This window comes from Podarcis pityusensis (genome assembly GCF_964106645.2).
Source record: "Podarcis pityusensis genome assembly, chromosome: 8".
NCBI lineage: Eukaryota > Metazoa > Chordata > Lepidosauria > Squamata > Lacertidae > Podarcis > Podarcis pityusensis.
In genome coordinates, this window is record NC_138033.1 from 59418156 (window position 1) to 59439793 (window position 21638).

The 21638-nt window shown below is 44.4% G+C and overlaps 1 protein-coding gene across 1 annotated transcript; it reads right to left on the minus strand.

Annotated features, from left to right (window-relative positions):
• Nucleotides 1-267: 267 nt before the first annotated feature.
• UQCRFS1 (ubiquinol-cytochrome c reductase, Rieske iron-sulfur polypeptide 1) lies at nucleotides 268-6102 on the minus strand. The gene is made up of 2 exons (XM_081015565.1): nucleotides 5827-6102; nucleotides 268-1063 (listed from the first exon to the last, which is right to left on the minus strand). Exons 1-2 carry the CDS (start codon nucleotides 6035-6037, stop codon nucleotides 453-455), a joined length of 822 nt encoding a protein of 273 aa, XP_080871691.1. The 5' UTR covers nucleotides 6038-6102; the 3' UTR covers nucleotides 268-452.
• Nucleotides 6103-21638: the final 15536 nt, after the last annotated feature.

Below are 21638 nucleotides of genomic sequence, written 5' to 3' on the forward strand. Positions count from 1 at the left end.
AGGCATTAGAAGCTTACTTCTGCTATAGCTTTAAAACAACAACCCAACAAGCTATCAGATCTCATGAGATTCTCAGTACGAGTCCAAGGATGGCTGGGCCTGCTCACACATAAAGCAAAAACTCCTGTGCAAACTGGCCCATCTAAACCTCAGTTGTCTAGTTCATAGCTTTTCATCCAAAAAGGTTACTATTTTTTATTAAGAAGTATTGATTTTCTCTTAGAAAACATTCAATTGCTTTACCAATTATAGACAAGCTACACGTCATTATGGGAAAGCACTTTAATCCTTTATTAAAACTGACCAAGTACACAAACAATCAGATCTGAACAGTGACTTGGGACAGTTAGCCATACTTTCCACTCATTTTTTTTTTTTTAAATACATTACATGAACACCTGCCTCGTTCCTCTGCATACATACAGGAAATAAAGAGCCAGGCATCCAGAAATTTAACCCACAATAACTAAATCTTCCGAAGGGAATTCATAGTAGGGAACCTCGAGATTTAATGGAGCTGGACCTTTGCGGATTCTGCCAGACGCATCGTAATGCGACCCATGGCAGGGGCAATAATAGCCACCAAATTCCCCAGCATTTGAAATGGGTACGCAGCCAAGATGGGTGCAAACACCGATCAGGATGATCCATTCAGGTTTCTTTACTCGGTCTAAATCATGCTGGGGGTCTCTTAAATCAGTCAAAGATACTGCAGCTTCTTGCTCAATCTCTTTTGCGGTTCTGTGACGCACAAAGAGAGGCTTCCCTCTCCACTTGAAAGTCATATTCTTGCCTTCAGGAATATCGGAGAGCTTGATCTCAATCTTCGACAATGCCAACACATCAGCAGAAGCACTCATGCTGCTGACGAACTGAGTGACAGCATTCTTAGCAGCATATGCTGTCGCCACACAGGTTGTTGCTGTCATAAAGTAGGAGAAGACTTTCCTGGATTCACTGCTCTCTTGGGATGATTTTGCAGCATCTGTTACATCATGACGACGGTAGTCAGAGAAGTCAGGCACAGCGACATCATTGTGGACGTAACGAATGCTAGCAGGAGCTGCAAAAGAATGGAGAAAACCAATTACTGATTTTTTAAAAATTACAGGACATTATACTGGTACCGGATTGACACCATAAAATTTATATTTTTGGTACTACACTAACTATCATGAACATTTAACTATTGATTTTCATATAAGTTCCATACAAGAACTAAATCACCTTATGGAGGTGCAGGCATTCCATTTATTTCTTCCTGCAATTATACATGAAAATCTATTATCTCCTGGCTGGGAAGCCTATAAATTGTCATCAAATGATAGTAAAAACCAGAAAAGAACACAAATATGATTACAGTGGTACCTCGGGTTACATACGCTTCAGGTTACATACGCTTCAGGTTACAGACTCCACTAACTCAGAAATAGTGCTTCAGGTTAAGAACCTTGCTTCAGGATAAGAACAGAAATCGGGCTCTGGCGGTGTGGTAGCAGCAGGAGGCCCCATTAACTAAAGTGGTGCTTCAGGTTAAGAACAGTTTCAGGTTAAGTACGGACCTCTGGAATTAAGTACTGAACCCGAGGTACCACTGTATATTGGAGTAAGGGGGAGAAATCTGGTGTGTTTTGTATGCTGTAAAGAAATCCCTAATATTCCAAAGTGTTTTGTTAAACCCACTCCAGTAGCCCTTTATAGGGTTGTCCTCTTTTTCATGAGTATGTAAAATGAGTGTCGTCATAGCGATTCATAGTTAAAAGTAGAAGTCAGCAAATGTGTTCTCTTTTTTGCTCTTCAAAATATGGCAACCTTAGAACTTGATTAAATTTTAAAAGACACTTTTAATTGACAAATTTAGAAGATTTCTCTACATTTTATGGGGAATTCTATGGCCTAATCTACAAACCAGTTAAACCAAAGTACCTTGATTTACATTTAGCCAAGCAAACAAGTGAACTTATGCTGGCATCATTAGCTACATTGTAGCCTATGAAATTACATCTAAAGTTTAGAGTAGGATTAGTATCTCTTTTAGATGCAGTAATATTAGTTTGTTTGTTTTTTGAAAACTTTGAATAAGAAAGCTTCCAAATGCAAACTGACTCAAATTTAATTTTGTATGCTTGACATATTTGGTAAATCAAACTGGATAGTTGATTTAATGTCGCTTATGAAAATATTATCAACTCTTTCCAATTGCAGGAATTAGTTAAGCTAAAATATCTGATGGGGGGGGGATTCAACAAAGTTCATTTAGCATGATAACTCAGTCAAATCCAAAGGAGTATTTGGAAAATTATTTTGACTAGAGTACTGTATATGTAACTGTTTTAAGACACAACAGCTCAATACCATGCACCTTCAGTAAGTTGTTTATTTTTTAAGAAATGAGGGCACTTCATAAAAATGTGACTTCGTAAGAATGCAAGGCAATAACACTAAGGGCTTCAGGAATCAAGCTCAAGGTAATTAGGATCTCTTGGGACATTGTGCAGAGATTACAATAAGTGTTTGCAACAAGCTTGAACTAATGAAGGGATAAGAGCATCTCTTTATAATAAGTTTTTGTTTCTTTTAAGACTGCTTCCTTAGAAATTAAATGAAGGTTGTGTTAAGATTTTCAGGACAAGCTAATACACACTTAATTTCAAGGTCTAAAGTTAAACAGAAGACTATTTGCATCCAATAAAAAGCTAATGAAGCAACACAATTTTTTAAAGAAAGTTTAAACCATTTCTGCAATTCCCTCTAGTAGCATATTATCCTCCCCTTTATACTTGGCCCATAATAAATGGGATATTTACATTTTAACCTTGTAGCAAATAACCCAAACTGGGTCTATGCTGAAAATACTGTATCAGATTTTTTTTTATATAACTGCCTCGGCTTCCAAGCAGTCCCACAACTTAGCACCTGCCCTTTTATAAACTAGAATTCACTTTATTTGCTGGCTAACGGGTATCAGTTGATCACATTTAATAGGCCTCCACTGACCCATTGGCTGCTGCTTCATTTTGTACTGTAATTTTACTAAACACCACCTTGTGATTTCAAGTGAAAGACAATTGGTAAGGCTCATCTGACACACACATGAAACCAAACCTTTAGTGTCATCAGCCCAGTCCCTTGAAAAGAAATTCAGCAGCCACCTTCTGTTTTAACCTTTAAACATCTGCTGAAAGCTTTTCTTTCCTGCCAGGATTATGATATAGTCAATTAAGAAAACATCTTTCTGCAATAATTGATAATCTGATTTTAAATATCTACATGCTTTTATTGTACATATGTATTACTGTTGTAAAGTGCTTTGACTTTTTAAATGAAACAGTGGTATATAAATATTTTAATCAATGAATATGTTAAATAAATAAAATATTTTAAATAACTAAAATAAACATTTTAAATACATAAAACAATAAACTAGAAAACTACCAGTTGGAAACAAACAACTGGGGCAGTTTGTGTACTGTTTCATCAAGTCCTACTGGCTGGAGAGTGTTGCAAAGAGGATACTGGACTAGAAATGATGCTCTCTGATCCAGCAGGGCTCTTCTATACAAAAAAGTCAACCTCCAACATTCCACCCCACTCCCAATTTTCAATTTGGGAAAAGGAACAAATTCAGCCTATATACGAACAGCATCCCCAAGTATAGCTCTTACTTCCTATTATGCAAGTGAAAGGTTAGTTTCTCCAGAGGAGTGAAAAGCAAAGGGCTGAACTTAGTGATCCTGCAACAGTGAGAGAAAAAAGACTCTACCCCCTGGTGACATGTGATGCAGAACCAGCTAACAGGGAACCTGTGGGGTGGCAAGCATTATGCTGGGGCCACAGATAAAACACAGATACAATCCTTACACTATACAAGTCCAACCCTTTCCAACTCCCATTTTAGGAATAACTCTTAATATGGTAAATCTTTCTCTAGACCAGGGGTCTGCAACCTTTAAAACAAAAAGAGCCACTTGGACCGAAGAAAAAAAAACTGGGAGCCGCAAAACCATTGCGACATTTAAAACAGTGGGGACACAATGCGCCTCCTCCCCTCGCTAGTATCCGCCCCGGAGCCGCGGCAAAGGTGTAAAAGAGCCACATGCGGCTCCGGAGCCGCGGGTTGCTGACCCCTGCTCTAGACTGCACCTCTGAGGCTGCAGGTAAAAACTTGTGTGATTTAATACTCCTTCCAAAGAAAACACTTGTACTGAGTCAGACTTTTGATCTATCTCACTCAGTGGTAGTAGCCAAAGACTGAACCTCTGCATGCACAGCAAACGCTCTACACCTAACAATGTCCCTTCCCCATATTGATTTCTTACTAATACCTAAGGTTTTGGTAGAGGGTTTGGTTGTGTCTTTTTGCCAGGGTGGGGATAGTCAATCATGCAAGTTCCATTATGCAGTCTTGGAGTAGTACAAGCCAGAAAATAATACTCCATGTAAGAATATTCCCCACAAACAGGAAACCAAGGTAGAAGGCTACAACCAAGCCTGCATGCAGGGACTTCTGTTCTGTACAAAGGAACATTCAATAATGTAAGCCTCCATCTTCAGCATGACAGCCCTAATGAAGCAAATAATAAATCCCTGTGTAAAGAAAACTCACACTTTTTATTACAGATATCTCAACTTCCCCCCATACCAACTCATTTCATCCTCACAACAAGCCTGCAAAGTAGGTTAGATTGAGAGATAGAAACCCTAGAGAACAGCTGCCAGCCAAGTATAGACAACACCAAATCAGAGGGACCCAGTCTGACTCTGTATAACGCAGCTTACGTTGACTTGTCCAATGTCACCAAGTGAACTTGACAGGTGTGTGAAGATATGAACCTGGGCCTCCCCAGTCGTAGTCCAACACTCGAAGCCAAACTGGTGCCATTTAGATATTTTGATCCACAACCCCCACTAGCATGACTATCAAGCAAAGGATGGTAGTCCAAAAAACATTTGGATGGCACCAGGTTTAGGGGACTGCTACTCAGGAAGGCGATCTGGCCAATCCCTGCCATACTAGTTTTGCATATGAAGTTTGAGGTGGCACAATTCAGACACAGCACTACTCCATTCAGGAAGTTCTCCCTTAGTATAGAAAGCCAGGAGAAGCCTGACTTGTGTGCGGGGAAACTGTTTTGTACACCGCAGCATCTGAATCAGGTAAGTACCCTTCAGCCTAACGGTGTATGAGAGCCAGCGTGGTGCAGTCAGAGCAGCCTTTCTCAATCTTGGGTCCCCAGATGTCGTTGCACTACAGCTCACATCATCTCTGACCACTAGTCCTACTAGGTGGGGATAACGGAAGTTGTAGTCCAACAACACATGAGGGCCCAAGGTTGAGAAAGTCTGGGTTAAAGTATTGGACTAGGACCTGGGCAAGAAGGGTTCAAATCCCCCCCTCAGCCATGGAATTTGCGGGGTGACCTTGAGCCAGTAACCACCTCTCAGCCTAGCCTACCTCACAAGGTTGTGCTGGGGATAAAATGTGAAAGGAAGGGAACCACATACACCCCATTGATCTCCTGGGCGGGGGGAAGTGGGATATAAATGTAATCAATGACTCAATGAAGTGGGGCAGCCCTCTACCCGACACGGCATGCCCACTACTATGAGGCACGACGGGCGTTTTGCTGTCACCTTCCCTAGACTTCATGAAGCCCAGAGGGGACACTGAAAACGCCTTCCAGTCCTGCCTCCGAGCCACCCTGGAAACCTCGGTAAATGAAGCGGGAGAGGGACGGGGGGAGGCAGAGAGGAAGCGAAGCGACCCCATACCCCGCCCTGCTCAAGCAGCGCCGACCGCCCCCCTCCCTCCTTCCCCGCCCGCACCATTGAGGCTGGCGGTGGCGACGAGCCCCCCACGGGCGGCCTGGCCTTGCAGCGACTCCCGGCAGAGCAGAGGCCGCTTCGGGTCCAGCGGCAGTTTCGAGGCCGCCGGAGCCAACCCGGTCGCCAGGGGCTTCAGCGGGCCCGGGACGGCGTGGGCGGCGGCCGAGAGGTAAGGGGCCAGCGGGCCGGAGCGGGCGGCCACGGACAACATGGCGACGGCGGAGTCAACTTCTCCTCTCTCTTCCCCCTCCTGCCGGTCACCTTCGCGTCCGGCGTCAAGGCTGTGCGACGCGCACACGCGATGACGACAGACGCCGGTAGAAGGAACGGCGCAGGCGCGTTGGAGGAACTTACCCCTCCCTCTCCTATCCGGAGAGAAAGAGGGCGAACGGAGAGGCGAGGCTGGAGCGGTGACGAGAAGGCCAAGGGGCGTGGTTGTAGAGGAGTTGGAGTCTCTGTCGCCGCCTTCGTCATCGCGTGCATGATAGAGGACGGGGTAAGAAGTTTGGGCTGTGCCTGCGCAGGCGACCCTAGCCGAGGGTGGGGAGGGGACTTGTTTTTTTTCTCTCTCTAAATACTTTTTACTGAATTTTAATAAAAACAACTTTTCATAAATATCAATGATAATGATAATAAAATGATTAATAATATTAACGGGGGAAATGAAATGAAATTGGTGGTGTTCTTTAAGGGTGAATTGTCACAATTGCCTATATACTGTTTATATACCGCTTGTTCCCTCCAATGGGCTCAAGGTAGCATGTTTAATTGCCACAACAACCCTGTGAGGTAGGCTAGGCTGAGAAGCCGAGTGATGGGCACAGGGTCACACCCAGTGAGCTTCTTGGCCAGTTGCAGGGGAATTTCAACCCTCGTCTCTCCCAGGTCCTCGTCCGACGCTCGAAGTCCAATATACCGGTACAGGATGCAGCCATGCAATTTCCTGAGTCGGTAATAAAACACACCAAGAGGGAAAGGGTGTGTGGCTTACAATTGCAAGGGCTGAATTAATTTGTTGTTGTTTAGTCTTTTAGTCGTGTCCGACTCTTCGTGACCCCATGGACCAGAGCACGCCAGGCACTCCTGTCTTCCACGGCCTCCCGCACTTTGGTCAGATTCATGTTTGTAGCTTCGAGAACACAATATCCATGGAGTTTTCTTGGCAGGGATACTGGAGTGGCTTGCCGGTTCCTGCTCCAGGTGGAATTAATACTATGTGTGTATTTAATGTTGTCGTTTAGTCATGTCCGACTCTTCGTGACCCCATGGACCAGAACACGCCAGGCACCTCTGTCCTCCACTGCCTCCCGCAGTTTGGTCAAACTCATGCTGGTAGCTTCGAGAACACTGTCCAACCATCTCGTCCTCCGTCGTCCCCTTCTCCTTGTGCCCTCCATCTTTCCCATCTCGCTTGGTGTTGTGTATCACAGTCATGCAAAGCAGCAAGGCCAAAGGGGAGACTTCACTGGAGCAAGTGCTCATCAGTGATGGGTGTGCAGAAATGCATCTGAGGGTGCAATGAATTTCCTTCACTAAGGCCTTAGGAGTACAGAGTCTTGGTATACTTCTTGCTTGGTATTCCAAGGAAGACAATATTCCAGCATAACTATTTTATCAGTCAAACCTGTAATGATACGGAAAACTAGTTGTCCAGATACTTGAATGTTTCCATTGCAGTTGGTTCAACTGTATTTTAAAACCTCAAACAACTTTATCCTAACAAAGTAATAAATCTCCCCTGTTTAATATAACGTTTTTATTTCCTCCAGGCATACTCTTTTCCCCAAAACAATCATTCAAAAAATCCCTTACTTATCTCCCTCCCACTACCTCTCTAGCTCTTAAGATGCCACTTTCAAGTAAAGGAAAAGGTCAGTGATAATTTTCCAATTTATCATAAGAAAAATAGTTGTAAATCATGCATTGTACACCATGTTCAAAAGCGCTCTCTTTTACAACACATTAGTTCTGCTTGTCGCCATCGTCTGATTCTCTCCCACCCCCACCTCAGTTTGTTCCCCTGTATTCCTCATGTTCTTTTTGGATCCCGTTAGAGGTCAAACAATCCCTGAGAAATTCATTCTCATCACTGACGATTAGCAGGGCCCATAAATGGTTCTGCTGCAGTTATCATAGAAAATAAAATCTCTAGCCCCGGTACGACTACATGCATGCAGCAGCCGACTGGCTACTTCCCATGTCTCCAAACAATTGTTCCGTGGGGAAACAAGGAGAGTGAAATTCCATCCCACTTAGTGCTGTAGGGACTGCCCTATATATTTCTTTATTTCCTTACGTTGTTATCCTGCCCTTTCTTTAAGGAGCTCGTGACAGCGCCCCTGGTTTGGCCAGGAGAGAGAGGGTGACTGGTTCAAGGACCTCAAGGGTTCGAGCCTCACTGGTGTCATAGTCAAAAACACATTTACCACATTGTGGCCATGTTCACACCATACTTTTAAGACATTATGATACCACTGTAAACAGTCAGAACTTTGCCCAAAGAATTCTGGTCCCCTATTCCCCTCGCAAGGGACGCAGGTGGCGCTGTGGGTAAAACCTCAGTGCCTAGGACTTGCTGATCGTATGGTCGGTGGTTCGAATCCCCGCGGCGGGGTGAGCTCCCTTCGTTCGGTCCCAGCTCCTGCCCACCTAGCAGTTCGAAAGCACATCAAAGTGCAAGTAGATAAACAGGGACCACTTTATAGCGGGAAGGTAAACGGCGTTTCCGTGTGCTGCGCTGGTGCTGGCTCGCCAGCTGCAGCTTCGTCACGCTGGCCACGTGACCCGGAAGTGTCTTCGGACGGCGCCGGCTCACGGCCTCTAGAGCGAGATGGGCGTACAACCCTAGAGTCGGACACGACTGGCCCGTACGGGCAGGGGTACCTTTACCTTTACCTATTCCCCTCGCAATCCCCAGAACGGTTTAACAATCAATACTTCCTCACAAGGAACTCAGGAAGTTGTAAAGGGGAATTTGAACTGGTGTTGTAGTCAAGGACACGGTGGTAACATTCACACCATATGCTTAAAACACTATGATATCACTTTAAATAGTCATAGCTCCCCAAAGAGTTCTAGCAAATGTAATTTGCTAAAGATGCTACAAATTGTTAGGAGACCCTTTGTAAACAAAGAAAGAAAGAAAGAAACAGATGCTTTTATTTTGGGAATTATGGGATCAGAGTTACCTAAACAATATAGAAATTTATTTATGTATGCAACTACTGCTGCAAGAATGACATTCACCCAAAAATGGAAAGAAGAAGAAGTCCCGACGAAAGAAGAATGGCTACGGAAATGGATGGATTATGCAGAAATAGCGAAACTTACTGGAATAATAAGTAATCAAGACAACAAACCTTTATTAAGGAATGGAAATCCTTTATTGAATATTTACAAACAAATTGTATACCCATTAAGAAATTAGCAGGATTATTGTTAAAAACTTGCAGTTTCTAAAATATATATGAAATAGATGAGGAAAAGAATAAATAGAGTTAATTGGGATATTCAGAAGAAAGAAAAAGGGTAAATTCATGGAATCTCTGAAAGCAGAGAGAGAAGTCAAGGTTTGATATGTAAGAATTGTTTGTTTTTGTTGTTGAAAAGATTATTTGCTATAAATGAAAATTATAAATAAAATTATTTTTAAAAAAGAATTGTTATGAGACCCCTCTTCAGCTCCCAAAACTGATTCCCAGAGTGGTTTAACAATCAATTCCCCTTCCCAGAGTACTTTGAATTTCACTTGTTCAGTAGGACTTAATTCCTCTTCTTCTGCTGCATCCCCCCTGAATCTATTCTAGGGGTTCCTCAGATGCTCCAGAGCAGATTTGAGGAGGGTGTGGAGCAGACGTGGGGAAGGAGCGGGGCAAGGACCCATTCTGCAAACTGAAACCCTTCCACTGATGGGACCTGTTACGACTGGATACCAACCCTAAAAACAATCCAGACTCCACCGTCTGCCTGATTGCCGCCCTACCGTCCCCCAGATTTCATCCTTGAGAACTGCATTTGCCGCCATCAACAATTAGCACATACTAGCATTGCGAGGCATTGATATCTTAGTTAATTCACAGTCTAAGGCTTCGCTGAGCAGCGGCCTATGATAATTAAACAATATATCCTATAGCGAGGTGTGTGCTGCTGATTAATAAATTACTTGATCCCCAGGTACGGAGAGTATGGCTCCAATCGATATCGTTGCCTAAAAGCTGCCGCTTAGAAATAGTGTAATAAAATGTAAATGAAATGCACTGGGATTTGCTGGTTTTAATTAAAGGGAATGATTAATTGATCATTCAAATCGTATTGATCTACAGCTTTTTTTAATTCCGAGCAATTTAATTTGTCAAATATAAGCTTGGATAACTGATGATTTGTACTCCTAAAAGCTGGAGCCTTTTAGTTGAGCGGCACTGGAAACAGTCTTGCAGTGGGCCTGGGAGAGGTTGGACACAGGCCGCTCGGGATGCTGGTTTTATGGGACAGTCTGGGGATAAAGATACCTGCTGCACTGCTGATCTTCTTTTGTGTATTTCATTTTTATCGTTGCACCTGTTACCAGCTCAAACATAGACCTGGAACAAAGAGCACCTGGCGTTTATATAGTGACTAATAAAAGACCCACATTTATGATGGGTGGCGTGTATGTGGAGGGAAAGCGTGTAGATTTGTCAAGAGGACCTCCCAGGAACAGAGTATCCTGTTGCACTCTGTGCATGGAGAGAGGCCACAGTCACACTATGCAGTTAAAGTGTTATGATGCCACTTTAAACAGTCGTGGCTTCCCACAATGACTCCTGGGAGCTGCAGTTTGTTAAGGGGTGCTGAAAGTTGTTAGCTCTTCCCCCCGCAGAGCTACAGTTCTCAGAATTACAGGGAACTCTGTGAGTTAAACCACAGAGCCTAGGGCTTGCTGAGCAGAAGGTTGGCGGTTCGAATCCCCGCAACGGGGTGAGCTCCTGTTGCTCGGTCCCAGCTCCTGCCAACCTAGCAGTTCGAAAGCATGTCAAAGTGCAAGTAGATAAATAGGTACCGCTCTGGAGGGAAGGTAAACGGCATTTCCGTGCACTGCTCTGGTTCGCCACAAGCGGCTTAATCATGCTGGCCACATGACCCGGAAGCTGTACGCCGGCTCCCTCAGCCAATAAAGCGAGATGAGCGCCGCAACCCCAGAGTCGGCCACGACTGGACCTAATGGTCAGGGGTCCCTTTACCTTTTTACTTCCAGGGAATATATTGTTAAACCACTCTGGGAACCGTAGCTCTGTGAGGAGGAAGAGGGGTCTCCAAGCAACTGCCAGCACACTTAACAAACTACAGTTTCCAGGATTCCTTGGGGAAAGCTGTGACTGTTGAAAGTGGTGTCCTAGTCTTCTAATTGTATGGTGTGAATATCAAACCCATCTGTATTTTCATCGGAGAAATACTGGAGAGTCTGGAATAGGCCAACCCCTATTTTCATCAGAGAAATGTTGGAGTGTATGCTGCAGTGAGGTGTAGATTCTGAGCTGGAAAACAGTTGCTTTGAGCTTCTTTACAGCTTTCCCCTCTCCCCCCCCCCCAAAAGAGAGAGAGAAACCAGTTCTAAAAATTGTCAACTGCTAATGTCTGCTGTAGTTTTAGAACTGGAATTCCTTCTTCAGGAGGAATCTAGAGTTACAGTGGTACCTCGGGTTATATACGCTTCAGGTTATATATGCTTCAGGTTACAGACTCCGCTAACTCAGAAATATTACCTCGGGTTAAGAACTTTGCTTCAGGATGAGAACAGAAATTGTGCAGCGGCGGCGCAGCGGCAGCAGGAGGCCCCATTAGCTAAAGTGGTGCTTCAGGTTAAGAACAGTTTCAGGTTAAGAACAGACCTCCAGAACGAATTAAGTACTTAACCCGAGGTACCACTGTAATTAAAAATGTAAATTTTCTCTATTGGGAAAAGTGCATCACTTTTTCCATTCTGTTCTCCTATCATTTCCCCTATCTGATGCTGCTGTTTCAGCACCACTGTGGTTTGCTGCCACCAAACCCTTCTTCCATTATGCATCTTCTTCCTGGGTTAATCACACAGTCAAACCTCAGCCAATCAGCATCACGTAGGCATGATGCCACAAACAGGACACAGCCAATTGACATCTGATGCAATATGCTCTGAATCAGGATTGGTGAATCTGCGGCCCGCCATCTATTGTTGGGCTCCAACCGCCATTGGCCTTAGCTGGCATGGCCAGTAGGCAGGGGTGATGGGAGCTATAGTCCTGCAAAATCTGGTAGTTCACGGGTTTCACAACACAGATGTGCACTGAGTAAAAGTGGCTCTCCATAAGGGGTTTCAGAAAGCAGTGTTTCCCAACACTCCCCAGTCCTGATATAAATCAAATAATAAATAAGAACGTACTCCTTGCAAAACTAAGTTGCCACATTTTGGGCTGGGTCTTTCAAGACAGTTCTGCAAAGGTTAAGCTTTGCCAAACAGTTTGTTTCTTTTAAAAAGTAAAAGAAAAAGTTCTAAGCTGGTGAAAAGAGATAAAGCCGATTCGCTGACAGGAAGCCAGGGGAAAAGAAGGCATGCATCAATGAAGTTCTTTACAAATTGGAACCGTGGTCTCCTATCTACCTGAGCCCGAAGATCCAACTTCAAAAATGATTGTTGTGCCTTTTTAATGGAGTCTTAGCATTAGAAAAGTTCAAACTGCTTAAAGCAGCTGTCACCGAAAGCAAGTGAAAAGCTAATTTGCATGAATACAAACAACGCGAAAGGTATCAAAGCGAAGTGTTATGAATTAGTTGTGATACGTTTGCGATAATGACTTTGGCACCGGCAACCGCGCTGCACGTCCTCCCACCCCTCTCCCAGTTGTTGCTTCTGTCAGCTTTCATCCTTCCAAATATAATTTGTGGGGGTGGGAGTCTGGAAAGGTTAATTGAGCCAGACAATTAAATCACGTCAAGAGGACCAGGCGTTTCGAAGCTGCGTGCCACAACAGCGCATTATGTCACACAGAATCCTGATTGTGTAAGATGGGCACAGACCTGGGAATGTGTGTTGGAGGAGTGTCACATGGAGAACCCCAGGCCTGCTAGGAGAAGGGGCAAATGCGGCCCTCAAGGCCTCCCTACCTGGCCCTTGGAATGCTTTCCAGGCCACATCCTCTGTCCTCAGGCCACATCCCTCCCTTGCCCCTCTTTAACACCCTGAATGTTTTTGCCTGGCTGGAATGTGTCCTTGAAGGCTGACCATGTCTCTTGCTTTCCTGGATAGTGGATAGAGGTTGTGGGGGGGGGGCAACTAAAGGTACAGGGACCCCTGACCATTAGGTCCAGTCATGGCTGACTCTGGGGTTGTGGCGCTCATCTCACTTTACTGGCCGAGGGAGCCGGCATTCAGCTTCCGGGTCATGTGGCCAGCATGACTAAGCCGCTTCAACGAACCAGGGCAGCGCACAGAAACGCTGTTTACCTTCCCTCCAGAGCGGTACCTATCTATCTACTTGCACTTTGACATGCTTACGAACTGCTAGGTTGGCAGGAGCAGCGACCGAGCAACGGGAGCTCACCCCGTCACGGGGATTCGAACCGCCAACCTTCTGATCGGCAAGTCCTAGGCTCTGTGGTTTAACCCACAGCGCCATACGCGTGTGGCAACTAGGCAGGGCTTTTTTTCAGCTGGGACTCACCAGAACTGAGTTCTGCCCCCTCTTTGGTGCATTCCAGCACGTCTTTGTAGCGCACTGGCTGCTGTATAGCACCATGGCCTCCAGATCCTTGTTTCGGAGCCTATGGGCTGCATGCCGCTCGTGGCTTTGTGTTGGAGGCTGTGGGGCAGCGATGCCCTAATGTGTCCACAGCGATGCTGGCACCTCTTTCTCTAGAAAAAAAGGTTGCCAGTACCTCAAGGACCGCCTCTTCCCACATTAAACAGACCTTCGGCTTTTAACTGTGTCTTGTTTTCGTTTTGTTTCATGGGTGGCATCTTTTAATGTTCCTTTTTATGTTTTTAATATTTGTATGTGCTTGTCTTTTTTAAAAAAAATAATCTATGTCGCTTTGAGTTGCCGGGGAGAAAAAGTGGCTAATAAATTTAATGAATAAATGATAACAACAATACTGGACAGCGATATAATTTACACTTGTTGTGCCACCCATCTTTGTTTCTGGCTCCACCAACCACATGGACCTCAGAAGGTCCACCAGAAGGGAATGTGGCCTTTGACCTATAAAATGTTCTCCGCCTCTGATACTGATTTAAAACAAAAACAAAAAAATGATAGGGGTGTCATCCACTTGAAGAGAATTAGGACTGTTTTAATTTGCCTGACATTTTTAGAAGGTAAAATTAACATTCTTTGGTTTTCCGGGAGCAGTTTATGTGTTTTTAAAATAAAAAAAATAGATTTACCAAGCTAAATGTTGTTCGATCACAAAAATAATAGCAGATTTGAATTCCTCACACCCAAATATATATTTCTAAGACCTCTCGCTGAAGTACAGTGGTACCTAGTGTTAAGAACTTAATTCGTTCTGGAGGTCCGTTCTTAACCTGAAACTGTTCTTAACCTGAGGTAGCACTTTAGCTTATGGGACCTCCCGCTGCCGCCATGCGATTTCTCTTCTCATCCTGAAGCAAAGTTCTTAACCTGAGGTAATATTTCTGGGTTAGCAGTCTGTAACCTGAAGCATCTGTAACCTGAAGTGTCTGTAACCCGAGGTACCACTGTAATTTGCAAAAATTAAGTTTCACCTCCTAAAATGACACACTTTACTCTCCAGGATTTCAGCCGCAGGGGTCTCTCCCAGCCCTGCCTGGAGACTGAACCTGGGAACCTCTGTATGCAAAATGGATAGTCTGCAGTTCCTGGAATTTTGGGATAAAAATGGAATAAATAACATCTCCTGGCACAGGTGTGGGAGCCATTTCAGAAGTCATTACATGTGAATCACTCCTCTGAATTCTTCCCAGTCAACATCAGCCTCCAGCAAACCTCCAAATGGCACTTTCAATCCTTTGGAATTTAAAACTGAAGTTTTGGGGATTTGGCGATAAGAAAAATAAAATGCTACTGGGGAAAAGGATACGTACCCTGTATGCACCTAGAGGCAGTTTGCTTATCAACAGCTCTCATATCATACTCCTCCCGAGTGAGTTCCAGGGATCACCGAGGGAAACACTTAAAATAACTTTGGTGTATTGAGAGAGAAACCCTTTGTAGATCAGGCTGCATTTGATGCTCAAAGGAAGCAAGGAAGAGGAGTAGGTACTGAGAAGAGGAGTGAGTTCTCAGGTCCTCTTGTAACTCGGCCTAAGGATGTACAACTGAAACATCTCCTCCCCCCCCAATCCCTTTGCAGTTGTTTCTCCTGCATTGGATTAAATGGCTCTTCCAGACTGGGGGGTTTCTGTAGATGCGTTCTGCAACATATCACTGACTGTTAGCTGATTGTAGCTCAGGGGTAGAAGGTGCCAGACTGAATCCCAGGCATCTCCAGGTAGGACTGAGAACTTTCCTTGCTTGTCTTCTTCTTTGGCGATCACTCGTAGCTGAATAAGATTGTCTTCCATGAGCACAGTCTTAATGGTGTGTCCTTAGGTGACTGTGGAGGCCAATTCTGGAGCCACACCTCCTTCCACAATGGGGACATAGGTTTCCAGGTGGAAGTTGACCATGGTGAGGGTTTGCCAAACATGCCTTCCTCTTAGTTTGTTTCTCCCTTTCGTCCTGAGTTCAAGTGTCTTCGAAGTCCATAACACCTTGGGTAAAGGCTGTTCTCCAATTACAGCGCTCGCAGGCCAGTGTTTCCCAATTGTTGGTGTTTATACTACATTTTTTTAGATTTGCATTGAGCAAGTCTTTATACCTCTTTTGTTGCCCACCAGCGTTACGCTTTCCATTTTTTAATTTGGAATAGAGTGGTTTCTTTGGAAGACAATAATCAGGCATCCAAGCAACATGACCAGTCCAACAAAGCTGATGTTGAAGAATCATTGCTTTGACACTGGTGATCTTTGCTTCTTCCAGCACTCTGACATTAGTGTAGACAGTACTGAGCAAATGAACCAGTGGTCTGATTCAGTAGAAGACTTCTTTCTATGCTCCTAAAATGAGAGAATCAGAAACCAACAGATTCACCCATCTTTAGTCCAGCAGCACCTTGGCTTCCTCAGTCCCCACCCACGTGGACTGCTTGCTCCACATCTTTACTACCTGGGGAGTCACAGCCACCCTCCTATTGCAGAGGTGGGTGTGTTTGCAGTTCCCCTGGCACAGCCCAGATCTCGAAGAATTCAGTCAAGACAAGCGATCCCCTACAAAAGAGGAAAGAGCTCAAAAAGCATTTCCACGCAGGTGTTTTTGAAGAGTAAGTTACTTGAGCGTGAGTTAAAAGGAGAAGGAAATGAAAACCATTAAAATGGCACAAATATCACCGAGCCCAGCTACAGATCTTATCAAGCCTTCACAAGAATGGCCAGACGGACAAAAGATACAATAGGAGACGCACAAGACCTCATCATATTTAGAAGGGGGGATGATCAGAACACTCACAAAAGCTGTCCAACCAAGCAAGAGCCAGAGGCAAGATAATAATTGCCTCAAGCAGCTTCAAAGATTGTTCAACCAGGCAGACACCAAAGGCTAAATAAAGTCGCCCCAAGCAGCATCAAAGACAGCTGTAAGAATGTCAATTGAAGAGTGCGAGGGAAGGAATATGCTTTTTTCGAATCTTCCCACACTCTGAAAAATGCAAGTTCAGAGTTACTTTCTCTTAAGGACGCCTGGCGTTTCTTATTTTATGTCCGCCTTCTCTCTCCCTCTGTCTCCTCTGCCTGCCTGCCTGCCTGCCTGTCTCTCTCCTTCCCTCCCCCCTCCCTTCCAGGCAACCAGAGACCATCTAGTGTAGTGGTCATCAAGGTGGGCTGTACCACCCCCTGGGTGGGGCAATGGAATTAATGGTTGGAGTGCTAACAGGCAAGGGGGCGGCAGACGGATGCAAGAGATCCAAACGACTACCAGACTTTGATAAGCTGGAATCTCTGGAACAAGTCCATCGATTTTGTTGAATTAATTCAACTGAATAGTTTCAGTTGGACTTCTAGTAAACATGCAATTAATAGTTGCTGCTTTGAATGTCATTGTGTTACGATCTTCCTTGGTGGGTTGTGCAAGCCACTGTTCTGAATCATGCTTCCGTTAGGGTGGGGTAGAAGGCAGTGGGGGTGAGCATATGGAACCAAGGGGGCAATGGCATCAAAAAGTTTGGAAACCACTGATCTAGTGCTTCCTTCTCCAACTTGGTGCCCACCAGATCTTGTTCACCTATAGCTCTGCCATCAATAATATTACTACCATCAAGTAAGGTCCATGGAGTCAGGACCCAAGATGGGGCCTTATTGGTGATGGCACCCTTATGATGGAACAACCTCCCCCTGATATACAGCTGGCAATGACACTCATTTATTTCTTTGGTACCAGATGAAAATGTCTTCTTTTCTCTGGGCTTTTAGGGGGTGCAGTCCCCTAAAGGCACTAGCCTGTACTGAGAAGAGGAAGGCAATATGGTGTATAATCATTGCTGTTCAAATGTTTTTGATCGATGTCATACTGTGCTGTATTTTATTGCTGTGACCTGCCACCTGCCCTGAGATTGCTTGATGATGAAAGGCAGGACTTAGGTGTTTCTTTAAATAAAAAAAGGGGAATAAATAAAGGGTGGCAAGCTCGGGGGAGCCATTTTGGCTTAGCATTAGGTTTGCTTGTTTTTTGTTTTTGTTTTTTTGAGCAGAGCAGGTTTCAAGTAACACAACCATTGATTCCCAATGAGCACACTTATTTAAAGCATTTTTTCCACCCCTTTCCTCAGCCAAAAGGGATCTCAGAATGGCTTACAGGTGATCAATAAAAACAAGGCAGCCCCTGCCTGCAGACTTACAATCTAAAAGACACAAAATGTAAAAAAGAAAATGGGGGTGCTCCTCATCTCTCCTCCTCTCCTTCAGTCTGTTGACAATTGAGGAACAGGAGGCGCTCCTTAGAGATGGTTTCTCAGCACAGCCAATAAAGTGGTCCTGCTTTCAACCTCTCCAACGGTGGACATTTGGAGTCTCAATTTGGGTGGAGCCCTGTGCCATGCCCAAATCGGGCACCCCCTGCCTCTCACGCTCCATTCTAAAGCATAGTTGTGGCATCCCCTGCAGCACCCTGAGACTCAGAACCCAGTGCAGCCGAACTGGTCACATTCCCCGAAATCTACCTCTGACCTCTTCTTGCACTGCAGCCTGTTTCCAGGCAGCAGTTGATGAAGGAAGCAGCCTGATGGAACTGACACCTCACTAGATCCAATGGTCTGGCCCTGCTTCCTTGCGCAATATTTCAAATTTGGCTTACCGCAGCTAAACTCTTAGTTCTCTATCTAGCTCTGTTTTATCCCAAATTTAACATTCAACTGTTGTTTTTAGCCATGCCAACTAAATTACAAATTGACAAATCACTGGGTCCAGATGGCAACCAACCAAGAGTTCTTCAGTAACTAAAAAGTTAAAGTCGTCTTCTTCTTCTTCTTCTTCTTCTTCTTCTTCTTCTTCTTCTTCTTCTTCTTCTTCTCTCTCTCTCTCTCTTTTACACACACACAGTAACTTGTCCCTAAGATCAGCCTCCATAATTGAGGACTAGAAAGCGACCAATATAACACAAACATTTAAAAGGGGGTAGAGAGGGGAAATCTCTGGGAAATGACAGGACTGTTCACTAAATATCGCTCCTGGGAAAACTCATGGAAAACATTGTTAAAGACAGAATTATGACGCATGCAGAAGAACAAATCTTGCTGAAGCAGAACCAGCATGACTTTTGCCAGTGTGGTGTAATGGTTAGCGTGTCAGACTAAGAACTGGCAAACCAGGGTTCAAATCTCCACTCAGCCATGAAGCTCATGGGTTACCTTGGACAAGTCACTGTCTCTCAGCCTAACCTACCTCCCAGGAAGAGGAAACATGCACACCACTTTGAGCTCCCTGGAAGAAAGGTGGGATATAAACATAATAAAATAAATAAATATTCACTGACTTTTCAGACTTATTTAAGGTACCAACAAGCATATAGAGAGAGGTGGTTCCAGTCAATATTGTACAGTTAGATTTTTTTAAAAGAAAAGCTTTGGTGAAATTCCTCACCAAAAACTCCTGAGAAACTTAACAGTCATGGGACAAGAGGACAGGCCCTTCAGTGAATCAGTAACTGGTTGAGGAGCTGGAAGTAGAGCATGTGAACAAATGGACAGTTCTCCCAATGTAGAAAGTAGAGTTCCCCCAAGGAGCCACGCCATGGAGAAAGCAGATATGGAGAGTTTCGTATCCCTCTTTTATAACACTAGAGCCCAGGGCAAAGCAATGAAGTTGAATGTTGGAAGATTTAGGACGGGGGGGGGGGGGGGGGAGAAATACTTCATCACACAGCAGATACACAGTTAAAATGTGGAATTCCCTCCCACAATATGTAGCGATGGCTATCAGCTTGGATGGTGGTAAAAGAGGATTAAAAAAAAAACATGGAGTATAGATGGCTACTACCTATGATGGCTCTGTTCTGTCTTCTATTTATCTTTTTGTCAGCTGCTAGGAATCACAAGTGGTGAGAAGGCTTCTTTCAGGCACTATAAGAAGAGGATGCTGAGCTATATAGCTCTTTTGTCTGATCTTCCTATGTTCTGTTATGGTATTCCATGGGATGAAGAGAACTGTCCAGCCACTAAGGACAAAAAGTCCATTTGTTGAGCCAAGCAAGGCACAACCACAAGGGCTTAATTTGCACTAATCAAGTCAGCACAAGTCAGCACAATAGCCTGCAGTGAGAGCAGCCAGCTGGCATCAGGGAACAAGGAGACCTCTTGCCCCGATGCAGAGACCCACACTCTTTCTTTATATTAGTTGCTCCTGTGACCACAGACACCAGAAGTTTACAAGTACATTATTTGGTCACATACACACCTTTTCCGCCGTTCATAAATCAGCATAATCACCCATAACTTCACTAGCAAAAAAAAAAGAAGCAAAAAGCAAAAATAAGGCACCAGCTTTCCTCCACAGCCTTAAATAATAAATGCAATTAAACCGAGTGCACTGGCGAACTGCCTCAAGACCTGAAGAAGCAATTAAAAATAAATCAACCACCTCTAACAAAAATAACAATAATTTGCAGAAGCTGTTGTCTCCACAGCTTGAAACAGAGGCAATATATTGAAGCAAAATTAATGCAATAAACACTTGTCTTCATTAGAAAAAAAAGGGAGGCTAGAAAATATTTCCATAGCTGGTAAAAGTGAAAGAAATAATGATTTTGGGCCACGGAATGGAGAGAAAAATGTAGGATTCTGTATTCTGACTTAGGGCAGTGGTAGTCAAATTCCTTCCTTCTGGGTGTCCTTTCAACATGGATCTGAAGAAGTTTCTGTGCATGCTGGGATGTCTTATTGGGATAAGAACCCTGTCCTGTATGTTGTTTTAATACTTATTTGTTTACAGCAGCTGGATGTGGGGAAGACGGTTACAAAGTACCATATTTTTCACTCTGTTGGACGCACTTTTTCCCCTCCAAAAATTAAGGGGAAATGTGTGTGCATCCTATAGAGTGAATGCAGGCTCCTTGGCTTCAGCGATAGCAACGCGAAGCCTCCAAAGTGCAGAGGGAGCACTCCCTCCGCGCTCCAGAGGCTTTGTGTTGCTTTCGCTGAAGCCTGGAGAGCGAGAGAGGGTGGTGCGCACCGACCCCTCTCGCTCTCCAGGCTTCAGGGATAGCCGCCTGAAGCCTTCGGAGCGCAGCGCGAGTTCCCACTGTGCTTTGCAGGCTTCAGGTTCCTTTCGCTGAAGTCAGGAGAGAGAGGGAGAGCTGCGCAGCGCCCCTTCAGCCAAGCGGGAGAAGAAATGGAAGGGGCTCCGTTTCTCCTGCCACTTTACTGAAGGGGCGCTGAGCAGAGAGGGGGAGTTTTTTTTTCTTGTTCTCCCCCTCTAAAACAAGGTGCGTCCTATAGAGACCTATAGAGCGAAAAATACGGTAGGTTGCAAAGATCCATAAGAAGACAGTCCCTCAGCTTCTAATAAACAAAGCAAAACACAAAAGGAAAAGCAATGGGGAAGGAGGCGTAAGAAAGCAAACATTCTCACCATACATGGCTGAATCTACACAGATATTAAAAAAAGCTGTGAAAATGCTTTTTTTTTTTAAAAAAAAAAAATCGTTTTAAAATATACATGGAATTTGCCATTAGCTCGGCAGTGCCATCCAGTGTCACATTTGTATGATGTATTTAAAACACACTTAAAACATTATATTTGCAGCTGTATAGCCGAGTCCCATGTATGGTGTGAAGAAACCCAGGAAGAATCATGGGAGCTGTAGTTTGTTAAGGAAAGAATCATGGGAGCTGTAGTTTGTTAAGGAAAGAATCATGGGAGCTGTAGTTTGTTAAGGATGCTGAGAGTTGTTAGCAGACCCCCTTATTCCACTAAAAGAGCTACAATTTGCTGAGTGGTTTAACAAATGGCTCTTCACAGGGAACTCTGAGAAATGTAGCTCTGGGAGGGGAGCAGGGGGTCTCCTAAGGCCATGATGCATTCGTTTCCATCTTATAGGGTAAGACCCAGAAAGGGCAATGCATCTCTGGATAAGAAAACTGCAGGCCTAGTAAGAGCAGAACAAAGTGTAAAACATACATAGCATCACAGAAGGTGTATCACGTGTCTCTGCTTAAAAATGCTCAGAGCAGTTTGACCAACAATTCTTCATTGTTAATTAAAGATCTAGTTAACTGAAAATCCAACATAG

Bases quoted from the DNA above. Each gene is read 5' to 3' on its own strand.
- UQCRFS1 (XM_081015565.1), bottom strand. From the start codon at position 6,037: ATGTTGTCCGTGGCCGCCCGCTCCGGCCCGCTGGCCCCTTACCTCTCG. The intron at 1,064-5,826 runs GTGCGGGCGGGG...ATTCTTTTGCAG, and splicing joins CGCCACCGCCAGCCTCAATG to CTCCTGCTAGCATTCGTTAC.